At 45.7% G+C, this 19827-nt stretch overlaps 1 protein-coding gene across 1 annotated transcript in view; it reads left to right on the top strand.

Moving 5' to 3' along the window:
* The window catches only part of LOC143942214 (uncharacterized), a 49915-nt gene that overhangs the window by 22249 nt on the left and 7839 nt on the right, over window positions 1–19827 (top strand). The window contains exons 2-3 of the mRNA XM_077463465.1: window positions 16902–16985; window positions 19377–19478. Coding sequence (XP_077319591.1) covers window positions 16902–16985; window positions 19377–19478 — 186 coding nt within the window. The remainder of the gene's footprint in view (window positions 1–16901; window positions 16986–19376; window positions 19479–19827) is intronic.

Genomic DNA, 19827 nt, shown 5'->3' on the forward strand with positions numbered 1-19827 from the left:
GATCATGTTAAAAAAAAAAAAAACTCATATATCTTTTCTCATGGAATCCATTTTCATTTACAGGACTAAGATGTCCATGAGCCGGTCAACAGAACCGAGAGTCCAACATGTGTGAACATCCAGAGAAGGAACCGTATGGGGATCCAGGGATACCACTGATGGCCAGTCTACATGGACGGAACCCACCAGGACGGCCAGGACTAAAGGTGCCCGGAATGGTCCATTTCCTGCCAATCAACAGATGACGGTCCTGAGATGCACACATCGATCACAAACCCATTTTGTTTTTCAAAGAGTTACACTCATCTGCAAGGGTCTATACCTCTTAATTATATATATCCATAATCCGGATCCATCGTCACAACTCAACTTACAAGGCCCGAGCGAAGCCATATTTCTTCAAACTGTTGCATTGGTGATTGGTGAAGTCTTTCAAACGACTTCCGGCATTTGAACACTTCACAAGGGGGGCTTTGTTGTGAATTCATGAAGAAATACATTTAATATTCGCTGGCCGAGATGAGGGATTTCAGTATTTTATTGAACTGTGACCTCTTGGAGACCTTTAAAGCAAAGTACAAGATCTCGCAGGTTTTTTTTTTCCAAATGTTGAAAGGATTAGTTCTTGTTAAACTTTTACAAAACTGTGTTTAAAAAAGAAACTCGCTGAAACAATGGTATCTTCTGTCACCAAATAAAAAGCTGTTTACTTATTTTGTTGGTTAGAGTGAGAAGGCAAAACTTGCATAAGTATTTATCACATGGAAATAACCCTTAACTAGAGAACCCCATTGTACGTAAGTAAAAGACTATTTGGACAATATACAACCGTGCAAATAGCTGACGCCTCATCCAAAAACATATTGAAGGACACAGCTAACCCATTTAATCATTTATTGGAAGCTCAGAGTTCATCCCAAAACATGCTGTAAGATTCATCTACCAGTATCATCTATATTTTTATAAGCCATTCAATTTATACATAGGTCACAACTGAGATTATAAATTTAGTATCTAATGATCTAAAGAACTTTGTCATAAAGAATTATATATGAAAGTGTGATTATAAGTAGAAGTGTTTTAGCAACAAATTAGTATTATGAAAAACATATAATCATGATTATAATTGTATAAGAATTTAACCTATGTTTAGATAAACAAATATTGATTGGATACCCAAATTATACATGGATCCATATAGAAATAATTGTATGTGATATTGTTTGTGATATATCTAACCTGTGTCCTTTCTAAACGGACTAAAGATTAACAGATATACATTGATATACATATATATCAACAATTTATGCAAGTGATTATTGAACTTTATGTCAAGGAGTATTTTATATTATGCCATAATTCGTGAACACTCAAAATATATTCGTTAGAACATATATAAATAACGAGCGCACATTACAGAAATAGAAAAATATTAACTTAAAGAAATAAAACACCAAACACAGGTGAAGACACCTGGTGGTGGAAGGTGCTATTACCTTAAAATCACGAGACTCCCGGGAAAGCTAACCATTAAGTCTGTCGGCCAATGAGGGGGGAACACATACCCTCTGGGCAGAACTTAGTATAATTTTATGATCCTTTTGTTTAAAAGGATATTTAAGAAACTAGAAAGGAGAAAAAGGAGGAAGCTCGGAGGAGAGCTGGGGGGAGAGAGTCAGGGGGAAGCTTAGGGACCCCCCCTGAGAAGGGACACTGGAAGACATGCCTGAATACACATTTTACATTCATGAAGATCCCTGCTCCTTGGAATGTTGAAGCCACGGCAGCCATCTTAAAATTCCTGGTAACTAATACTCCACACTAATAGCCATATTGGAAATGGGTAAATATATGTTTATCATCTATTTTATGTTCTCTTAAATATTGATGTTTTTGAATATTCTATTATTGAAATACTTCTCCCGAATCAATAACCGCCTTTTAGATTTTTCTCTAAATTAAATTTTTCATACATTTCTTTTTGCATAGATGCCAATTTTATTGACAAACAAATGTCTAATTTATTTCACATTGTTAACCACTTACTTACCTGCAGTATAGTAACGGTTGGATGTGTGAAATACAGACATTCTGTTTAATTGTCAATTATCAAAAGGTTATTGATTCTACCGAGAAATGATAATGGTGATAATTGTGTCCAAGGTACTACTACGCCCAGTTTGAGGGTGTTCCCAGAAATTGTCAAAATGATCAAGTAATGTAATCTGTATTTTAATATTTCATGTAAATATTTGTTTTCTGTCAACCAATAAATGTAGCTATTTTGTATGATCACTCGTCTCCGTGAATAAGTTTCACATATATAGACCGTGTCATATAGACTGATTCTGTATCTTAAAAATATCTTCGTTAAAAATTACTTAATAAATATTGTGCGGGAAAAGGTCCTTAAAAGCACAACAGTTCGTTGTTTTTTTTTATAGCGTGAGGGTACTGTCAGGAACAGCTTAGCCCTTCCTTCTCTGAGCTGGCTGCTCAGCTGTCGAATTGCCTGTGTAGTGTCAAATACTGTCCTAGGGCGCGTGCAGAGCGGCGATCGGGGATGCGGCTTGTCACCCTGACACAGCCCAACCCCGATCGCAGTAAAGAGCCAATGAAATTGGCTCTTTACTACGTGACCGGCTGTATCCAATCACAGCCGGTCACAGAATGTAAACAAACCGAGGTAACGAGATGTTACCGGGTTCTCCTCCTCACGCACTGATCATGTGTGAGGAGATTGCAGTAACATCTCGTTACCGCCTAGTGTACACACCAACCACACTGATTACCACCCCCCCCCCCCCCCATAAAGAGGACCTATCACCAGCCATCAAAGTACCCGTCACCAGCCATCAAAGTACCTGTCATCACCCATCACAGCCCATCTGAGTAGTGATGGTCCGAACTTCCGGCGGGACGTTTCGGGAACGCGGACCGCGAACGATAGTTCGCGAAACCGAAAGTTTGCGGCGGGCCCCATTGACTTCAATGGGAGGCGAACTTCGCAAACCTTTAGGTCAAATTTGCAGCCACAAAATAATTATTAGCTGGGCAAACATAGTCCCACCACATGGCCAATGACATAATACATGTATGAGGTGAATTTGGGATCAATAACTACAAGCATTCTTTTTTTATATGGGAAATTGTTCTGACAATTCTGGACTGTGCAGCGCATGAAGGCAATGGAGGAGAGGGAAGGTCAGGGACCAGGGTAGGCAAAGAAGAGGGTGCAGGAGATGATCACCAGCAGCGTGACACAGAAATGACACCTGCACCGTGATAGAGTCATCTGACAACAGCACCGTGATAGAGGGCACTGACATCAGCAGCGTGACATAAAGCATTAACACCAGCACCGTGACATACAGCATTGACAGCAGCAGCGTGATAGAGAGCACTGACATCAGAAGCGTGACATTAAGCACTGACATCAGCACCGTGATATACAGCACTGACAGCAGCACCGTGATAGAGAGCACTGACATCAGAAGCGTGACATTAAGCACTGACATCAGCACCGTGATATACAGCACTGACAGCAGCACCGTAAGCAGCAGTTTATAGACATATACATGGTCTACTGGTCACATGTGTTGAATTCCTCCGAGATCCATGCCTCATTCATTTTTATAAATGTGAGGTAGTTAACACTGTCGTGAGCTAGGCGAGTACGCTTATCGGTCACGATCCCCCTGCTGCGCTGAACGTCCTTTCGGACAGGACACTGGATGAGGGGCAAGCCAACAGTTCGATTGCAAATTGGGCAAGCTCTGGCCAGAGGTCAAGCCTGCCCACCCAGTAGTCCAGGGGTTCATCACTCCTCAGAGCGTCCACATCGGCCGTTAACCCAATGTAGTCGGACACCTGACGGTCTAGGCGTTCCCTGTTGCTGGATACGGATGACACCTGTCGATGGGTCAGCTGAAAGAATGACCTCATATCCGAAGTCACCAACACATCTTCAAACCGGCCTCTTCTTGCAGGCGCTGTTGGATTGGTACCCGCAAATCCTTCTCTGGGAGTGGGAATTGCTCCTCTGCCAGCGCACGCAAAAGCAGAATGCAGCATTTCTCGAAGCAAGGCCTGGAAGTGCTGCATTCTGACAGCCCTCTGTGACGGCGGTAACATTGTCCTTGACCCTTATGCTTTTTATACGGGGGTCCCTATTAAAACACTGGAGCATGAAGGCCCCCATTTGCACTAAAGTGGAAGCGGTGTGGTGGCCTGGCTCCTGCTCATCATCCAGGATAATGTCGTCCTCTTCATTCTCCTCTCCCCATCCACGCACAACAGGGATCCCAGAAAGGTTTAAAGCATGCTCTTCTTGCTCCTCCTCATCCGCCCCGGCACCATCCTCCTCTGACTCCTCTTCAGACTCCTGTTGTTGACTTGTCTCAGATAGAGTAGCCCCCCCTGGGAATTCATCCAGCATTGCGACTTCCTCATCTTCCCGCTCCTGCTCCTCCACAGCCTGATCAATGACACAACGCAATGCACGCTCCATAAAGAAGGCATAAGGTACCATGTCACTGATGGTGCCATGGCTGCGACTGACCAGTTTGGTGATCTCCTCAAATGGCCGCAGAAGTCTGCATGCGTCGCGCATGAGCAGCCACTGGCGCGGTGAAAAAAACCCCAGCTCCCCAGAACCGTTTCTGCCGCAGAGTTCATACAGGTAGACGTTAACTGCACGTTTCTGCTGGAGCAGCCTATCAAGCATATAGAAGGTTGAGTTCCATCGCGTCGGGCAATCGCAAATAAGACGTCTGACCGGCAGATTGTGTCGCCGCTGAATGTCAGCAAGGCGAGCCATGGCCGTGTAAGATCTTCTGAAATGGGCCGAGATTTTCCTTGCCTGCCGCAAGATGTCCTGGACCCCAGGGTATTTGACAACGAATCGCTGCACGACCAAGTTTAAGACGTGTGCCATGCATGGCACATGCGTGATTTTGCCCTGTTTCAATGCGCTAAGCAGATTGGCACCGTTGTCACACACCACTTTACCAACTGTCAAATTGAGCGATGTTAGCCACTGATCTGCCTGTGAACGCAAAGCTGAAAGGAGTGCCGGGCCAGTGTGGCTCTTGGCTTCCAGGCACAACAGACGCAGCACGCATGGCAACATCTCACCTGGCATGTGGAATAGGTTCTGGGGAGCTTGGGCGGTGCAGCGGAAGAGACGCTAGCAGCGGAAAAGGAGGAGGCAGCTGAGGAGGAGAGGGAGGAGGATGGAGTAGGAGGAGGAGGAGAAGAAGAGTCAGGCCTGCATGCAATCCGTGGCGGTAAAACCAAATCTACACGGGTGCCACGGGTTACATGCTTGACGGCGTCAGAAGGTTCACCCAGTGGGCAGTAAAAGTGATATACCTTCCCTGCCCGTGTTTGCTAGACCACGTGTCTGTGGTCAGATGTATCTTGGCACCGACACTGTGTGCCAGAGATACATTCACTTGCCACTGAACATGGCCATATAGCTCTGGGATGCCCTTCTCCGAGAAATACTTCCTTCCTGGGACCTTCCATTGTGGTGTTCCAATGGCCACAAATTTGCGAAAGGCCTCCGAGTCCACCAGTTTATATGGCAGTAGTTGGCGGGCTATCAGTTCTGACAAGCCAGCCGTCAACCGTTGGGCAAGAGGGTTAACCCGGCGTCATCATTTTTTTACGCTCGAACATTAAGCCCACGGAAGCCTGCCTTTTTGCAGAAAAACGTGAGCTTGGCGTGATGGAAGGTGGAGTGGAGGACAATTGTGAGGAGAGAGGAGAAGGAGAAGTAGAAGACGAGGCTGGACGGTGAGAGCCTGCAGTGTGGCTTTGTGTGTTTCGTTGCTCCCACTGGGTTCGGTGATGGCTGCTCATGTGCCTTCTTAAGGTGGTTGTCCCTAGGTGAGTGTTGGGCTTACCACGACTAATGCGTTGACTGCAAAGATTGCAGATGGCAACGCTATTGTCAGCAGCGGACACGTTAAAAAAGCCCACACTGCGGAGCCATGTGCCGGTGCCCTGGGAGCGCCAGATGTGACCGTACATGGTCGATGACTCGCTCCTGATACATTTGCAGTCTGCTTTGTCCCTCCTGTGCAATGTAAGTTATTCCTGCTTCTCCTCCCTATCTGCTGGTCCATATCTCCCTCTGAACTCCCCTCCTCTTCCTCTCTTGTGGGCACCCACGTGACATCACTAGACACGTCATCATCAACGTCACCTTCCCCACCGCTATAAGTAGAGATCTCGGAGTAGGCAGCAACACCGGGGACCAACCTCATCCTTGGGCTGATCTGGGTACTGTCGTTAGACTGCTGAGTAGCGGTTGTTGCTACCTCCTCTTCCTGATCCAATACCAAGAGTGGCTGCGCATCAGAAATGTCCTCTTGATATGGATCGGAAAATAATTCCTGTGACTCAAGCGGAAGGTATGTGGTGGTGGTGGTGGTGGTGGTGTTGTTGTTGGTGGTAGTGTCTTTGGGGGTGCACATAGCAGAGAGTAAAGAAGAGGGTGCAGATCGAGAGGATGAGGAGGGTGCAGAAGAGTAAGGCTGAGTCAGCCACTCAACCAAGTCTGGTGCGTCCTTTAAAGTAATTGAACGCACCTTCTGCAACTTCCCACTTTGGCTCAAGGCTGGTGCTCCTGCCCTACCCCTACCACCCCTGCGGAAGGGCCTGCCTCTTCCTCTCCCTGTCATTTTTTAAATCACCCTGTGACAAAACTCTTACCTCACTCAACCCTATGTACTGTAGAACCCTAGACCAAGTTACCAGTCCTTATAAGAACTTTTGTGGACCAAGCAGGTTGTGTGTTAGTGATTAGCAGACTGTACGTCAGTCCCTATACCGATGAAGGACTGCTGCAGTATAGGGCAGCGGTCAGCAGTAGTGCACCTCAACCCTATGTATTGTGGACCGATACCAGTCCTTATAGAATAGCAGACTGTACCTCACTCAACCCTATGTACTGTAGCACCCTAGACCAAGTTACCAGTCCTTATAAGAACTTTTGTGGACCAAGCAGGTTGTGTGTTAGTGATTAGCAGACTGTACGTCAGTCCCTATACCAATGAAGGACTGCTGCAGTATAGGGCAGCGGTCAGCAGTGGTCCACCTCAACCCTATGTATTGTGGACCGATAGCGGTCCTTACAGAACAGCAGACTGTACCGCACTCAACCCTATGTACTGTAGCACCCTAGACCAAGTTACCAGTCCTTATAAGAACTTTTGTGGACCAAGCAGGTTGTGTGTTTGTGATTAGCAGACTGTACGTCAGTCCCTATACCAATGAAGGACTGCTGCAGTATAGGGCAGCGGTCAGCAGTGGTGCACCTCAACCCTATCTATTGTGGACCGATAACAGTCCTTATAGAATAGCAGACTGTACCTCACTCAACCCTATGTACTGTAGAACCCTAGACCAAGTTACCAGTCCTTATAAGAACTTTTGTGGACCAAGCAGGTTGTGTGTTAGTGATTAGCAGACTGTACGTCAGTCCCTATACCAATGAAGGACTGCTGCAGTATAGGGCAGCCGTCAGCAGTGGTGCACCTCAACCCTATCTATTGTGGACCGATAACAGTCCTTATAGAATAGCAGACTGTACCTCACTCAACCCTATGTACTGTAGAACCCTAGACCAAGTTACCAGTCCTTATAAGAACTTTTGTGGACCAAGCAAGTTGTGTGTTAGTGATTAGCAGACTGTACGTCAGTCCCTATACCAATGAAGGACTGCTGCAGTATAGGGCAGCGGTCAGCAGTGGTGCACCTCAACCCTATGTATTGTGGACCGATAGCGGTCCTTACAGAACAGCAGACTGTACCGCACTCAACCCTATGTACTGTAGCACCCTAGACCAAGTTACCAGTCCTTATAAGAACTTTTGTGGACCAAGCAGGTTGTGTGTTTGTGATTAGCAGACTGTACGTCAGTCCCTATACCAATGAAGGACTGCTGCAGTATAGGGCAGCGGTCAGCAGTGGTGCACCTCAACCCTATCTATTGTGGACCGATAACAGTCCTTATAGAATAGCAGACTGTACCTCACTCAACCCTATGTACTGTAGAACCCTAGACCAAGTTACCAGTCCTTATAATAACTTTTGTGGACCAAGCAGGTTGTGTGTTAGTGATTAGCAGACTGTACGTCATTCCCTATACCAATGAAGGACTGCTGCAGTATAGGGCAGCGGTCAGCAGTGGTGCACCTCAACCCTATGTATTGTGGACCGATAGCGGTCCTTACAGAACAGCAGACTGTACCGCACTCAACCCTATGTACTGTAGCACCCTAGACCAAGTTACCAGTCCTTATAAGAACTTTTGTGGACCAAGCAGGTTGTGTGTTTGTGATTAGCAGACTGTACGTCAGTCCCTATACCAATGAAGGACTGCTGCAGTATAGGGCAGCGGTCAGCAGTGGTCCACCTCAACCCTATGTATTGTGGACCGATAGCGGTCCTTACAGAACAGCAGACTGTAACGCACTCAACCCTATGTACTGTAGCACCCTAGACCAAGTTACCAGTCCTTATAAGAACTTTTGTGGACCAAGCAGGTTGTGTGTTTGTGATTAGCAGACTGTACGTCAGTCCCTATACCAATGAAGGACTGCTGCAGTATAGGGCAGCGGTCAGCAGTGGTCCACCTCAACCCTATGTATTGTGGACCGATAGCGGTCCTTACAGAACAGCAGACTGTAACGCACTCAACCCTATGTACTGTAGCACCCTAGACCAAGTTACCAGTCCTTATAAGAACTTTTGTGGACCAATCAGGTTGTGTGTTTGTGATTAGCAGACTGTACGTCAGTCCCTATACCAATGAAGGACTGCTGCAGTATAGGGCAGCGGTCAGCAGTGGTGCACCTCAACCCTATCTATTGTGGACCGATAACAGCTCTTATAGAATAGCAGACTGTACCTCACTCAACCCTATGTACTGTAGAACCCTAGACCAAGTTACCAGTCCTTATAAGAACTTTTGTGGACCAAGCAGGTTGTGTGTTAGTGATTAGCAAACTGTACGTCAGTCCCTATACCAATGAAGCACTCCTGCAGTACAGGGCAGCGGTCAGCAGTGGTGCACCTCAACCCTATGTATTGTGGACCGATAACAGTCCTTATAGAATAGCAGACTGTACCTCAATCAACCCTATGTACTGTAGAACCCTAGACCAAGTTACCAGTCCTTATAAGAACTTTTGTGGACCAAGCAGGTTGTGTGTTAGGGATTAGCAGACTGTACGTCAGTCCCTATACCAATGAAGGACTGCTGCAGTATAGGGCAGCGGTCAGCAGTGGTGCTCCTCAACCCTATCTATTGTGGACCGATAACAGTCCTTATAGAATAGCAGACTGTACCTCACTCAACCCTATGTACTGTAGAACCCTAGACCAAGTTACCAGTCCTTATAAGAACTTTTGTGGACCAAGCAGGTTGTGTGTTAGTGATTAGCAGACTGTACGTCAGTCCCTATACCAATGAAGGACTGCTGCAGTATATGGCAGCGGTCAGCAGTGGTGCACCTCAACCCTATCTATTGTGGACCGATAGCGGTCCTTACAGAACAGCAGACTGTACCGCACTCAACCCTATGTACTGTAGCACCCTAGACCAAGTTACCAGTCCTTATAAGAACTTTTGTGGACCAAGCAGGTTGTGTGTTAGTGATTAGCAGACTGTACGTCAGTCCCTATACCAATGAAGGACTGCTGTAGTATAGGGCAGCGGTCAGCAGTGGTGCACCTCAACCCTATCTATTGTGGACCGATAGCGGTCCTTACAGAACAGCAGACTGTACCGCACTCAACCCTATGTACTGTAGCACCCTACACAGACCAAGTTACCAGTCCTGATAAAGAGCTTTGTGGAACAAGTGAGTTGTGAATGATTAGCAGACTGCAGCAGAAGGGCAGCAGTCAAGTATAATATTCTTTCTATATTTGGAAGAAAGAATATTATACGTGTACAAGCCTATTACCGTACCACTGATACCAGTCCTGAAAAGAACCTTTGTGGAACTAATAGTAACAGCAACTCTTTAAACTGACCCTCACTGCCTGACACACTGCTTCCTTCCTGTCCCTATACAAAGTGGCAGAAAAGAGGAGACTGGAACGATTAGTGGTTACTGGAATAGCTCTTTTGTGGACCTGATAGTAACAGCTAATGATGATGATGATGATGATGACTAATCTGGCTGTCCCTAAAATAGCAGCAGACACAGCGCTCTGTCCCTTTATCTAAACTGACAAAAGACACTCAGGCTGCTGCAACAATCAGTAGCACAGCAAACCTATATACACCTAACACCTACAGTATACCAGTCCTGAAAATAACTTTTGTGTACCAAATAGCTAGCGATTTATCTCTCCCTACTCCACACAGCAACCTTTCCCTATAGTGACAGAAGAAAGAATGTAAAATGGCCACCGGATCGGGTGTATTTATAGGTTAGGGGGAATGTCCAAGTGACCTTGTGCTGTAATGTCTCAATTGGCTGTCCTGTACCCCATGATGGATGTGTCATCAGGTCAAAGTTCCTTTACACAGTAAAAACACGAAAGTCCGCCGGGCGAACGACGCCAATAGTCCGCCGAACTGGCGGACCGCGAACAGCCGAAATTCGCCGCGAAACGACCGCCGGGCGAACTGTTCGGCCATCACTACATCTGAGTACCCGAGTACCTGTCCCAGCCCGTCTGAGTACCCGAGTACCTGTCCCAGCCCATCTGAGTACCCGAGTACCTGTTCCAGCCCATTTGAGTACCCGAGTACCTGTCCCAGCCCATCTGAGTACCCGAGTACCTGTCCCAGCCCATCTGAGTACCCGAGTACCTGTTCCAGCCCATCTGAGTACCCGAGTACCTGTCCCAGCCCATTTGAGTACCCGAGTACCTGTCCCAGCCCATCTGAGCCTATCTGGGTTCACACAGGAGTGGTGCTGGAAACCACATGTGATTCAGACAGGAATCACACCACATTCCTGTTCAAATCACATGTGGTTCTTTACAGTGCAATTTGAGCCCACTCATTTTGTATGGGCTGAAACTGTACCGCAAAGGTATTGGCAACTAGTAGCAACCAGTACTTGAGCTATTGTTGGTACAAAACAGGTATTGGTGCAAACCTAGTGTGTAAACAGCTTTAGACAATGTGTCAGGGTGTTTAATGAACACAAAGACAAAGCTCCTGGGCAAAGGTGAGAATAAAGACAACAAAGAAAACATTTGTCAAGAACACTATACTGTAGGTATAGCATACACTATACAATCTATAATTTAACCACTTCAGCCCCGGACCATTTTGCTATCAGCGACTTTTATTGTGACTGCGACATTATGGCAGACACATCAGACATTTTTGACACATTTTTGGGACCATTGTCATTTATACAGCAATCAGTGCTATACAAATGCAGTGATTCCTGTGTAAATGACACTGGCAGTGAAGGGGTTAACCAGGGGGGTGGCAGTGTAGGGGTTAAGTGTTCCTAGGGGTGTGTTACTAACTGTTGGGGGCTGGGCTTTCTTTTAGTGAACACTGATCTCTACTCCAATCACTTGGAGCAGAGATCAGCTTCACTTGTTGCTAGGCAGAACTGGGAGATGCTGTTTACAATGGCATCTCCTTGTTCAGCCATCCCGTGAGACGATCGCAGGTATGCCCGCGGCGATCGAGTCCGCAGAACCCACGACCGGACTCACGGGGGTCCCGACCGCCACTGGCGGCGCGCTCACAATGGCAGGGCGGCAAATTTAAAGGGACGTACAGGTACGCCCATTTGCCTGCCCGTGCCATTCTGCCGACGTACAGCGGCGTGTGCCGGTCGGGAAGTGGTTAAGTAGTATCCAATCAAGCAGGCCTTTCTACTACATAGTTGGTGGTAGATCCAAAAGATATTGTACAATCAGATTGTATAATGTATGGTAAGCTGGAGGCTGGCCATAGATGGATCGTTTTTATTTTATTTTTTATCAGTCAGCGTCTGATCGAATAAAATTGAATGGATGCCCCTAATCCACACAACTTAGACCCCTTTCACACTGGGGCGTTTTTCAGGCGTTTTTCAGGCGCTTTAGCGTTAAAAAAAGCGCCTGTAAAGCGTTTGAAAGAAGCCTCATCTGCAATCCCAATGTGAAAGCCTGAGTGCTTTCACACTGAGATCCCTTTCACACTGGGGCGTTTTTCAGGCACTTTAGCTTTAAAGAAAGCGCCTGTAAGAAGCCGCAACTGCAATCCCAATGTAAAAGCCCAAGTGCTTTCACACTGAGGCGCTGCGTGGCAGGGCGTCAAAAAAGTCCTGCAAGCAGCTTCTTTGCGGCTCTTTTGGAGCAGTGAATACGCCGCTCCTAAAGCGCCCCTTCCCATTGAAATCAATGGGAAGCGCATGAAAAGCGCCTGAAAAGTGCTTTTGGCAGCAGCGCTTTGTGGGTGCTTTTAACCCTTTATTTGGCCACTAGCAGGGGTTAAAAGCGCCCCAATAACGCTTGAAAAACGCTGGTAAAGCGCTGCTAGTTTAAGCAGCGCTTACGAGCGTTTTCCGGGTGCTGACATTGTGAAAAGGGCTCTTAAAGCACTTGGGCTTCGTTCAATAAGGTGACCAGATTTTTTAAATGAAATCCGGGGACATATATATATATTTTTTTACTAGTAATGGCACCAATTAGTGACTCATAGCGGGACTGCGATATTGTGGTGGACAAATCGTACACTAATGCCGAGTACACACGACCGGTTTTCCAGCCGGAATAAACTCCAAAGGTTTTTCAGACAGAGTTCCGATGGAGTTCCGCTGAAACTGTCTTGCCTACACACGATGACACCAAAGTCTGACCGTCTAGAATGCGGTGACGTACAACACGTATGACGGGACTAGAAAAAGGAAGTTCAATAGCCAGTAGTCAATAGCTGCCGTCTCGTACTTGCTTCAGAGCATGTGTAGTTTTTGGTGTATGAGAACAGCATACAGACGAGCGGTTTTTCCATTAGGAATTGGTTCAGTTAGAAATATTTAAAACATGCTCTATTTCTAGGTCCGTCAGAATTTTCGAAAAAAAAAAAGTCAGATGAGGTCCACACACATTCGGAATATCCGATGAAAAGATTCCGTCTGACTTTTTCTGTCGGACATACCGCTTGTGTGTACGCGGCATTAGTGACACTTTTTACATGAACCAGTGACATTAATACAGTGATCAGTGCTAAAAATATGTACTGTCACTGTACTAATGAAACTGGCTGGGAAGGGGATAACTTATAGGACAATTAATGGGTTAAATGTGTGCCTAACAAGTGTTATCTCACTGTGGGGGAGGTGCTTTTACTAAGGGAAGACATAGATCCCTATACTTGCTTTGCAGGAACACAGGATCAATGTCTTCCACACTGACAGAATGGGGAACTGCCTTGTTTATATAAGCAGACCACTAGGCGAGTCCGCTGGATCCGCTGATTGGCTCTGACACCCAGAAATGCAGGATCACGTATATAAGTGATCCTGCGCAGTGCGACCACCCTGTAGCAGTAAATCTGCTATCAGGCGATCGGAAACTGGTTAAGATCATCAGCATTATGATAACTCACAGGCAGCGGGCACTATATCATGGCTCTGGCTGGCTCTGTCACAGTGTGTCACATACCATGGCTGCTGGGTGCTGATTTTGTTAACTTCTGACCAATAAGTGCCCCCCGCTGCCTGTGAGTTCTGATACCATTCATTATGCCAGAGAGACAGACACAGTGCAATGTAGTCTATTCACAGAAACCCCCAAAGCTCACCTGTGTTGAAGGCACTGGCAGTCGCACCATCAGATCCTCTTCCCCTCCATTCCTGCTGCTGGACATCATCAGCTGAGCTCAGCTGCCTCTCTCTGCCCGTCGCCGCCACTGCCACCTGCCTAACAGCCTCTCAGGCAGGGCCGTCTATAATATTGATTGGACCCTGAGCAAAAATCCCCCCCCCCCCCCATGCAATTTTGCTCTCCACCTTCTCTGAGACATACAATAAATAGCAGCTAGACTTAAAATCAGTTTACTATATCAGATCAGGCAGTGATTTCGATTGGTTGCCAGAGGTTACAGCATATCATTGCCGCTTAATGATTGGTTGCTAGAGGTTTACAGCACACATTAAGACTCACTGATTAGTTGCTAGAGGTTACAGCACATGATTTCTGCTTGTTGATTGGCTGCTAGACATTACTATACAGTAATACTAATCACTGGTTGCTATAGCAACAGCACATCTTCTCCTCACTGCAGGGGGGCATGATATACATATGAATGCCACCTTTATTTACATATCAGTGCCGCTGGCCTCAGCTATTTACATATGCATGTCGCTGCTATTTACATATGAATGACGGTTATTTACATGTAAATACAGGGTCTGCGGGTGAGTCGTCTGTACACAACAATAGGGCAGAGCTGGGCAGCATTAGTAGCAGCACTTCACACTGAGATATTAGGACACAGGAAGGGACTAAAACTTCAAGGGACGAGGGAATTTAAACCAGGATAGTTGGCAAGTATGAGGCAGCGGCTTTGGGCCCCACAACAATGACAGGGCCCCCGGGCAGCTGTCCCTTTTGCCCTGCCTTAAAGACGGCCCTGCTCTCAGGTCTCACTCTCCGGGCCCGTCTAATACTGGGTGGGGAGAGGAGGAAAATGACTCTGCTGGGGAAGGCAAGGAGATAATCAGGCAAGCGGCTCGCCGGGATTTGGCAGAAGAACGTGTATGGGCTTGTGCCGGAAACTGAAGAAATAGTCCATCTACTCTGATCAGCAAACTAAATTATTAATGTATCTTAAATAGAAAACTATCTTTAAATTTTTTTTTTACTCCAAAAGCATTTTATTAAAATAAATTTCATAAAAATGAAAAAAAATCTGATTAATATAAAAAAACGTTTTTAAATGAAAAAAAAATCTGATTTACATTAAAAAAAACTGATTTAAATAAAAAAAAACTGATTAATATAAAAAAAGTGATTTAAATAAAAAAAAAATCTGATTTACATTAAAAAAACAGATTTAAATTAAAAAAAAATCTGATTAAAAGAAAAAAAAACAATTTTTATCCACCCTATTTGCATTTAATAAACGATTGTGCAAATATTGTTCATCAAAAAAAAAAAAAAAAAATCAACAGCTTCCATTTTATTCCCATGGGCCTCTGCTTTCAGAAAATATATCATATATGGGAAATGAAAAGTCATTTCTACCAAAAAATAAAATGCAGATGTCAATTTAACTCCAGGCAGCAAAGGGTTAAATGTTTTTCCTGCTGTGCCCAGCTCTGATTGGCTGTTGGAATTCTGCTGACGTCAGAGAGTGTGTGTGCGGGCTATATAAGCAAGGTCGGGCCTGCCCGTTAGTCAGTTCTGAGATACAGAGCTTAGGAGAAGGAGGTGTTTGCTTGTACTGGAGATAGTGTGATATACTATTGTACATTACAAGGCGATTTTTAGAGGAAATTCAGCGAATTTTGTAGATTTACTACATTTCAGTACGTATCTATGTCATTCTCTATAAATACATTTACTTGTAAAATAATAAATTTTCTTTTTAGTTCCCCAAATCATCCCCCGAGTGTCCAATTGGCCAAGATAATACACCTTGCCTTTACTCTGCTCCGCCCTTCGCTCGTAATTGCTCCGCCCTTCGCTCGTAACTGCTCCGCCCTTCTCCCCGCCCGTCGCTCGTAACTGCTCCGCCCATCTACCCGCCCTTCGCTCGTAATTGCTCCGCCCATCTACCCGCCCTTCGCTCTTAACTGCTCCGCCTTTCGCTCGGCCCCAGTGCTCGTAACAACGCCCGGCTCCTCCCCCCATCCGCCTCCCTATTAGAGCGCTGGCGTGGGCTGTCGGGGTAACAGATCGGCGCCAAATCCGTTTCCCCAGCTGACCCGATGCTAACGCGCTTGCGCGTACGTGACTCTGGTCACGTACTGCGGCGCGTGACGTCACAGACGTAAAAAGTCGCCATTTTCTTCTATAGAGTGCCGTTATTTTCTAGGAAAAATTTAAAATTCTTTAATTCTTTTTACATTTCCTATAAAGGCGTGTAATGAAAAAAAAAAAAAAATAGTTTTGCTTTTCAAACACAATATTAAAATGTCAATTAAAAAAAAAAAAAATTTTAATCCCTTACCGCCCAAACCAATTCTCACATACGTGTCAAAATCAACATTTGTTTTGCTCATAAAATGATTTAGAACCCCCCCCCCCCCCCCCCCATTAGTTAGTTACTGTTATACCAGGTATTATTGTTATACCAGGTATATTGTTCTGAAATCAGAGACCCTAAAGAATATAATGGTGCCTGTCACAATTTTGTTATGGTTTTTTGGTGTCACGCAATATTTGCGCAGCGGTTAAGCAAACGTTAATTTTCAGGAAAAATCAGAGACCCTAAAAGTTTTTTTTTAAAATTCTGCATCATATTTGTGCAGCCGTTTATCAAATGTTAATTTTAGGAAAAATGTGAGACTCTGAAGAATATAATGGTGGCTGTTGCAATTTCTTAAAAATTTTGCATCCTATTTGCGCAGCCGTTTATCAAACGTTAATTTTCAGGAAAAATCAGAGACCCTCAAAGATATAATTCCTGCAATTTTTTTTTTTTTAGTTTTTCGTTTTTTTTAATTAATATATATATATATATATATTAATAAAATAATATATATATTGTTAAAATGTGTATATATATATATATATATATATATATATATATATATATACACATTTTAACAATTTTTCAGCTTTCACATCCATTAGTAAAACTATAAAAATCCTCACAGTGAAAAAACACTTATGTACTTTGTGTAGAGTTTATCTGGATTGTTAGAGGGATTTCAGCAGAATGTTAATCTTACATTTTTCTCTTATTTCATCAACAGGAAAAGACTAAAAACAACTTTAAAGATGTTCCGAAAGGTGTTCGAGAGAGTTGTTAGAGCAGCATACCAATTTCTGATCGCACCGTAAGTTAGAATTTCATTTTGGGTAAGATAGAAAATGTTAGGGGCTGTTTTATAACGATGAACAGATATTCACAATTTGCATTTTGCAGCCCATTCATAAAATGCAGACCCCGATGCGAATCCTGCGATGCCCCATGGAGTTCTCTCTGCTTAAAGAGGAGTCCCCCCCCCCCCCAGCAAAAAATTAAGTCAGCAGCTACCCAGCACAATCCTGGGACGGATGATCTGTCTATAAAAGTGCCCGGACAAGGGGGGGGGGCTGTATATGACGGCACGCGGCGAGTAACACACAGCTATTGAAATGAAAGCTGTTATGTTCCCCACGCTCTGATCAACCAGGTGGTGGCGGCTCTCCTCTCCCTTCCCCTACGACCATCCCGACAAACCCAGGCTTGTCGGCGGTGCTTACCCACCCCCCCTCCGCAGCCCACACTCGCCAGCCCTCAAAATCCACTCGCAAAATGCGAGCAGGTGAGTGGATTTTTTGAGGGCTGCACTAAAGTACACAAAATAATGAGTGGACATTATTAGTCCGCCCATTAGTAACCAACAATATGTCCAAAAAGCTAACTCATCATGTACCGTAGTGTATACCAGTGGCGGCTGGTGCTAAATATTTCGGGGGGGCGCCCTGATCCCACCCTTTTTTTTTAAGGGGGCTCATGTGCTTAAACAAAAAAAAAGAAAAACGCACATTGGAATCCATCCATTCCTGCATACAGATTAGAGGCCATGCGAATGGACTAGGGGGGCTGCCCCATATGGAGGGGCTGCCACTGGTGTATACACTACCGGTGTTCCGTGAAAGCAGCCAACTCGAAATCTCCAATTATTGCTGCTGGAGAGTAACCAGAAGTGACATGGTGGTAGACTTTGGCGAGTTGGATGTTTCGGCAGAACACCGGCAGCGCGGGAAGGAGGAGGGGGCCGAACTTCTGAGTGATCGCACCAGAATTAGGGATAGGTACCTGTTCAAAACAGTTACCCATCCCCCCTCCCCACGAAAGGTGCCAAATGTGGCACCGGAAGGGGGAAGAGGAGTAAGATAAGTGGAGCGTCTACTTTCGTGTGGAACTCTGCTTTAAAGCGGGAGTTCCGCCGTTTTTTTTTTTTTAAGCCAGCAGCTACAAATACTGCAGCTGCTGACTTTTAAAATAAGGACACTTACTCGCCCAGCGCGCCCGCGATGTCGGCACCCGAAGCTGATCTCTTGATCTTCTCTCGGGTGCTGCCGTCGCCATCTTAGGTTTGGGAATCAGGAAGTGGAGCCTTGCGGCTTCATTTCCCAGTTCCCTACTGCGCATGCTTGAGTCACGCTGCGAAATAAGTATGGTCCCCGCTGTCTCTGGGATACGTGTGTTTCCCAGCAGACAGCCGGGGACCTGCGGAAAGGGGCGTAGATTCTGCGGAAAGGGGCGTATATTAAGCAGATATCTATGCCGGAAGTGGGTGCATATACCTGTACTGTACAGGTACCTGCACCCCCCTGAAAGGTGCCAATTGTGGCGCCGGAGGGGGGAAGGGTTCCAATGAGCGGAAGCTCCACTTTAGGGTGGAGCTCCTCTTTAATGAAGTAGGGAAAGCTCCATGATTGGAAAAGAGACTGTCATGTTACTTTGATTGGTCACACGGTCAGGCTCCCCTTCTAAATTTTCTTTATACTCATTCATGCAGAAGAGTAGCATCCCCGACCCCCATAAAACCTCTGTACCTACGTTCCCTCGTAGCTCCTTGACCACTGGGGCTGAGGTTTTCGGCTTTGACAATGACCTGGGAGCGCTGAAGTCACATCCTCAGTCATGTGACAGTGCCTAGGCCAAATGATTGGCTGCTCGGCCTGGGTACTGGGTCTGGGTACTATCACAGGTGGCATACTCCTCCATGTTAGGAAGTGGCAGGTACTCTTGACAGTAGGGATCTATGAGGGAACCCAGATAAGGCAAGTATACCAGGTCGGGACGCCCTTTCAGAGACACTGTCACTCTTCTCTTAATGCGCAAATTCATTGCCGTATATTATTAAATGTGCACCTAGCTGGCCCAGCCCAGTAGCCCAGGCTCAGAAAGGGCTCATACACATGGATGTTTAGTGCCTCATAGGTCACCGGGTATAAAGTTCCTGGAGCTTTCCTGTGCCTGGGGAGCCACAGGTGGTGTGTACAGCCGGACATACAAGTGAACGGCCGTATCACACCACCTGTGACTCCCCAGGCACAGGAAAGCTCCAGGAATTTTATACCCGGGGACCTATGAGGCACTAAACATCCATGTGTATGAGGCCTTTCTGAGCCCGGCCATATTGGTGCATGAGAATACCCCTGTGCATGTGCTAAATTGTCTTTGCTTCTAATGACAAAAATAATAATTTTTTTTTTTATTTCTCTTTCAACAGCGAGGTAAAACCGGAAAAAATTGATCGGCATGGCCATATTATTCGTAACACCCTGTATGAACAACTAAGGGATGATAATCTAAGGAGAGTGAATGACTGGTGGTAAGTACACATTCTTCCTTGTATACAAGTCTTATGCCCCGTACACATGGGTCGGACTTTTCGTCGGAAAATGTGTGATCGGAGCTTGTTGTCAGAAATTCCGACTGTGTGTAGGCTCCATCGGAATGTCCGACACACACAGTGTGAGGGCTGGATCTAAGATTTTCCGACAACAAAAATCCGTTTGCATAATTCCGATCGTGTGTAGACAATTCCGATGCACAAAGTGCCAAAGTGCATGGTCAGAATCAAAGAGAAGAGCAGCTATTGAACTTCATTTTTCTTGGCTGGTTGTACGTGTTGTACGTTCTTAACGTTTGGAGTTTCCGACCAACTTTGTGCGACCGTG

Source organism: Lithobates pipiens, unplaced genomic scaffold, assembly GCF_037356315.1.
Source record: "Lithobates pipiens isolate NorthernLeopardFrog02 unplaced genomic scaffold, aLitPip1_a1.2 Scaffold_30, whole genome shotgun sequence".
Lineage (NCBI taxonomy): Eukaryota > Metazoa > Chordata > Amphibia > Anura > Ranidae > Lithobates > Lithobates pipiens.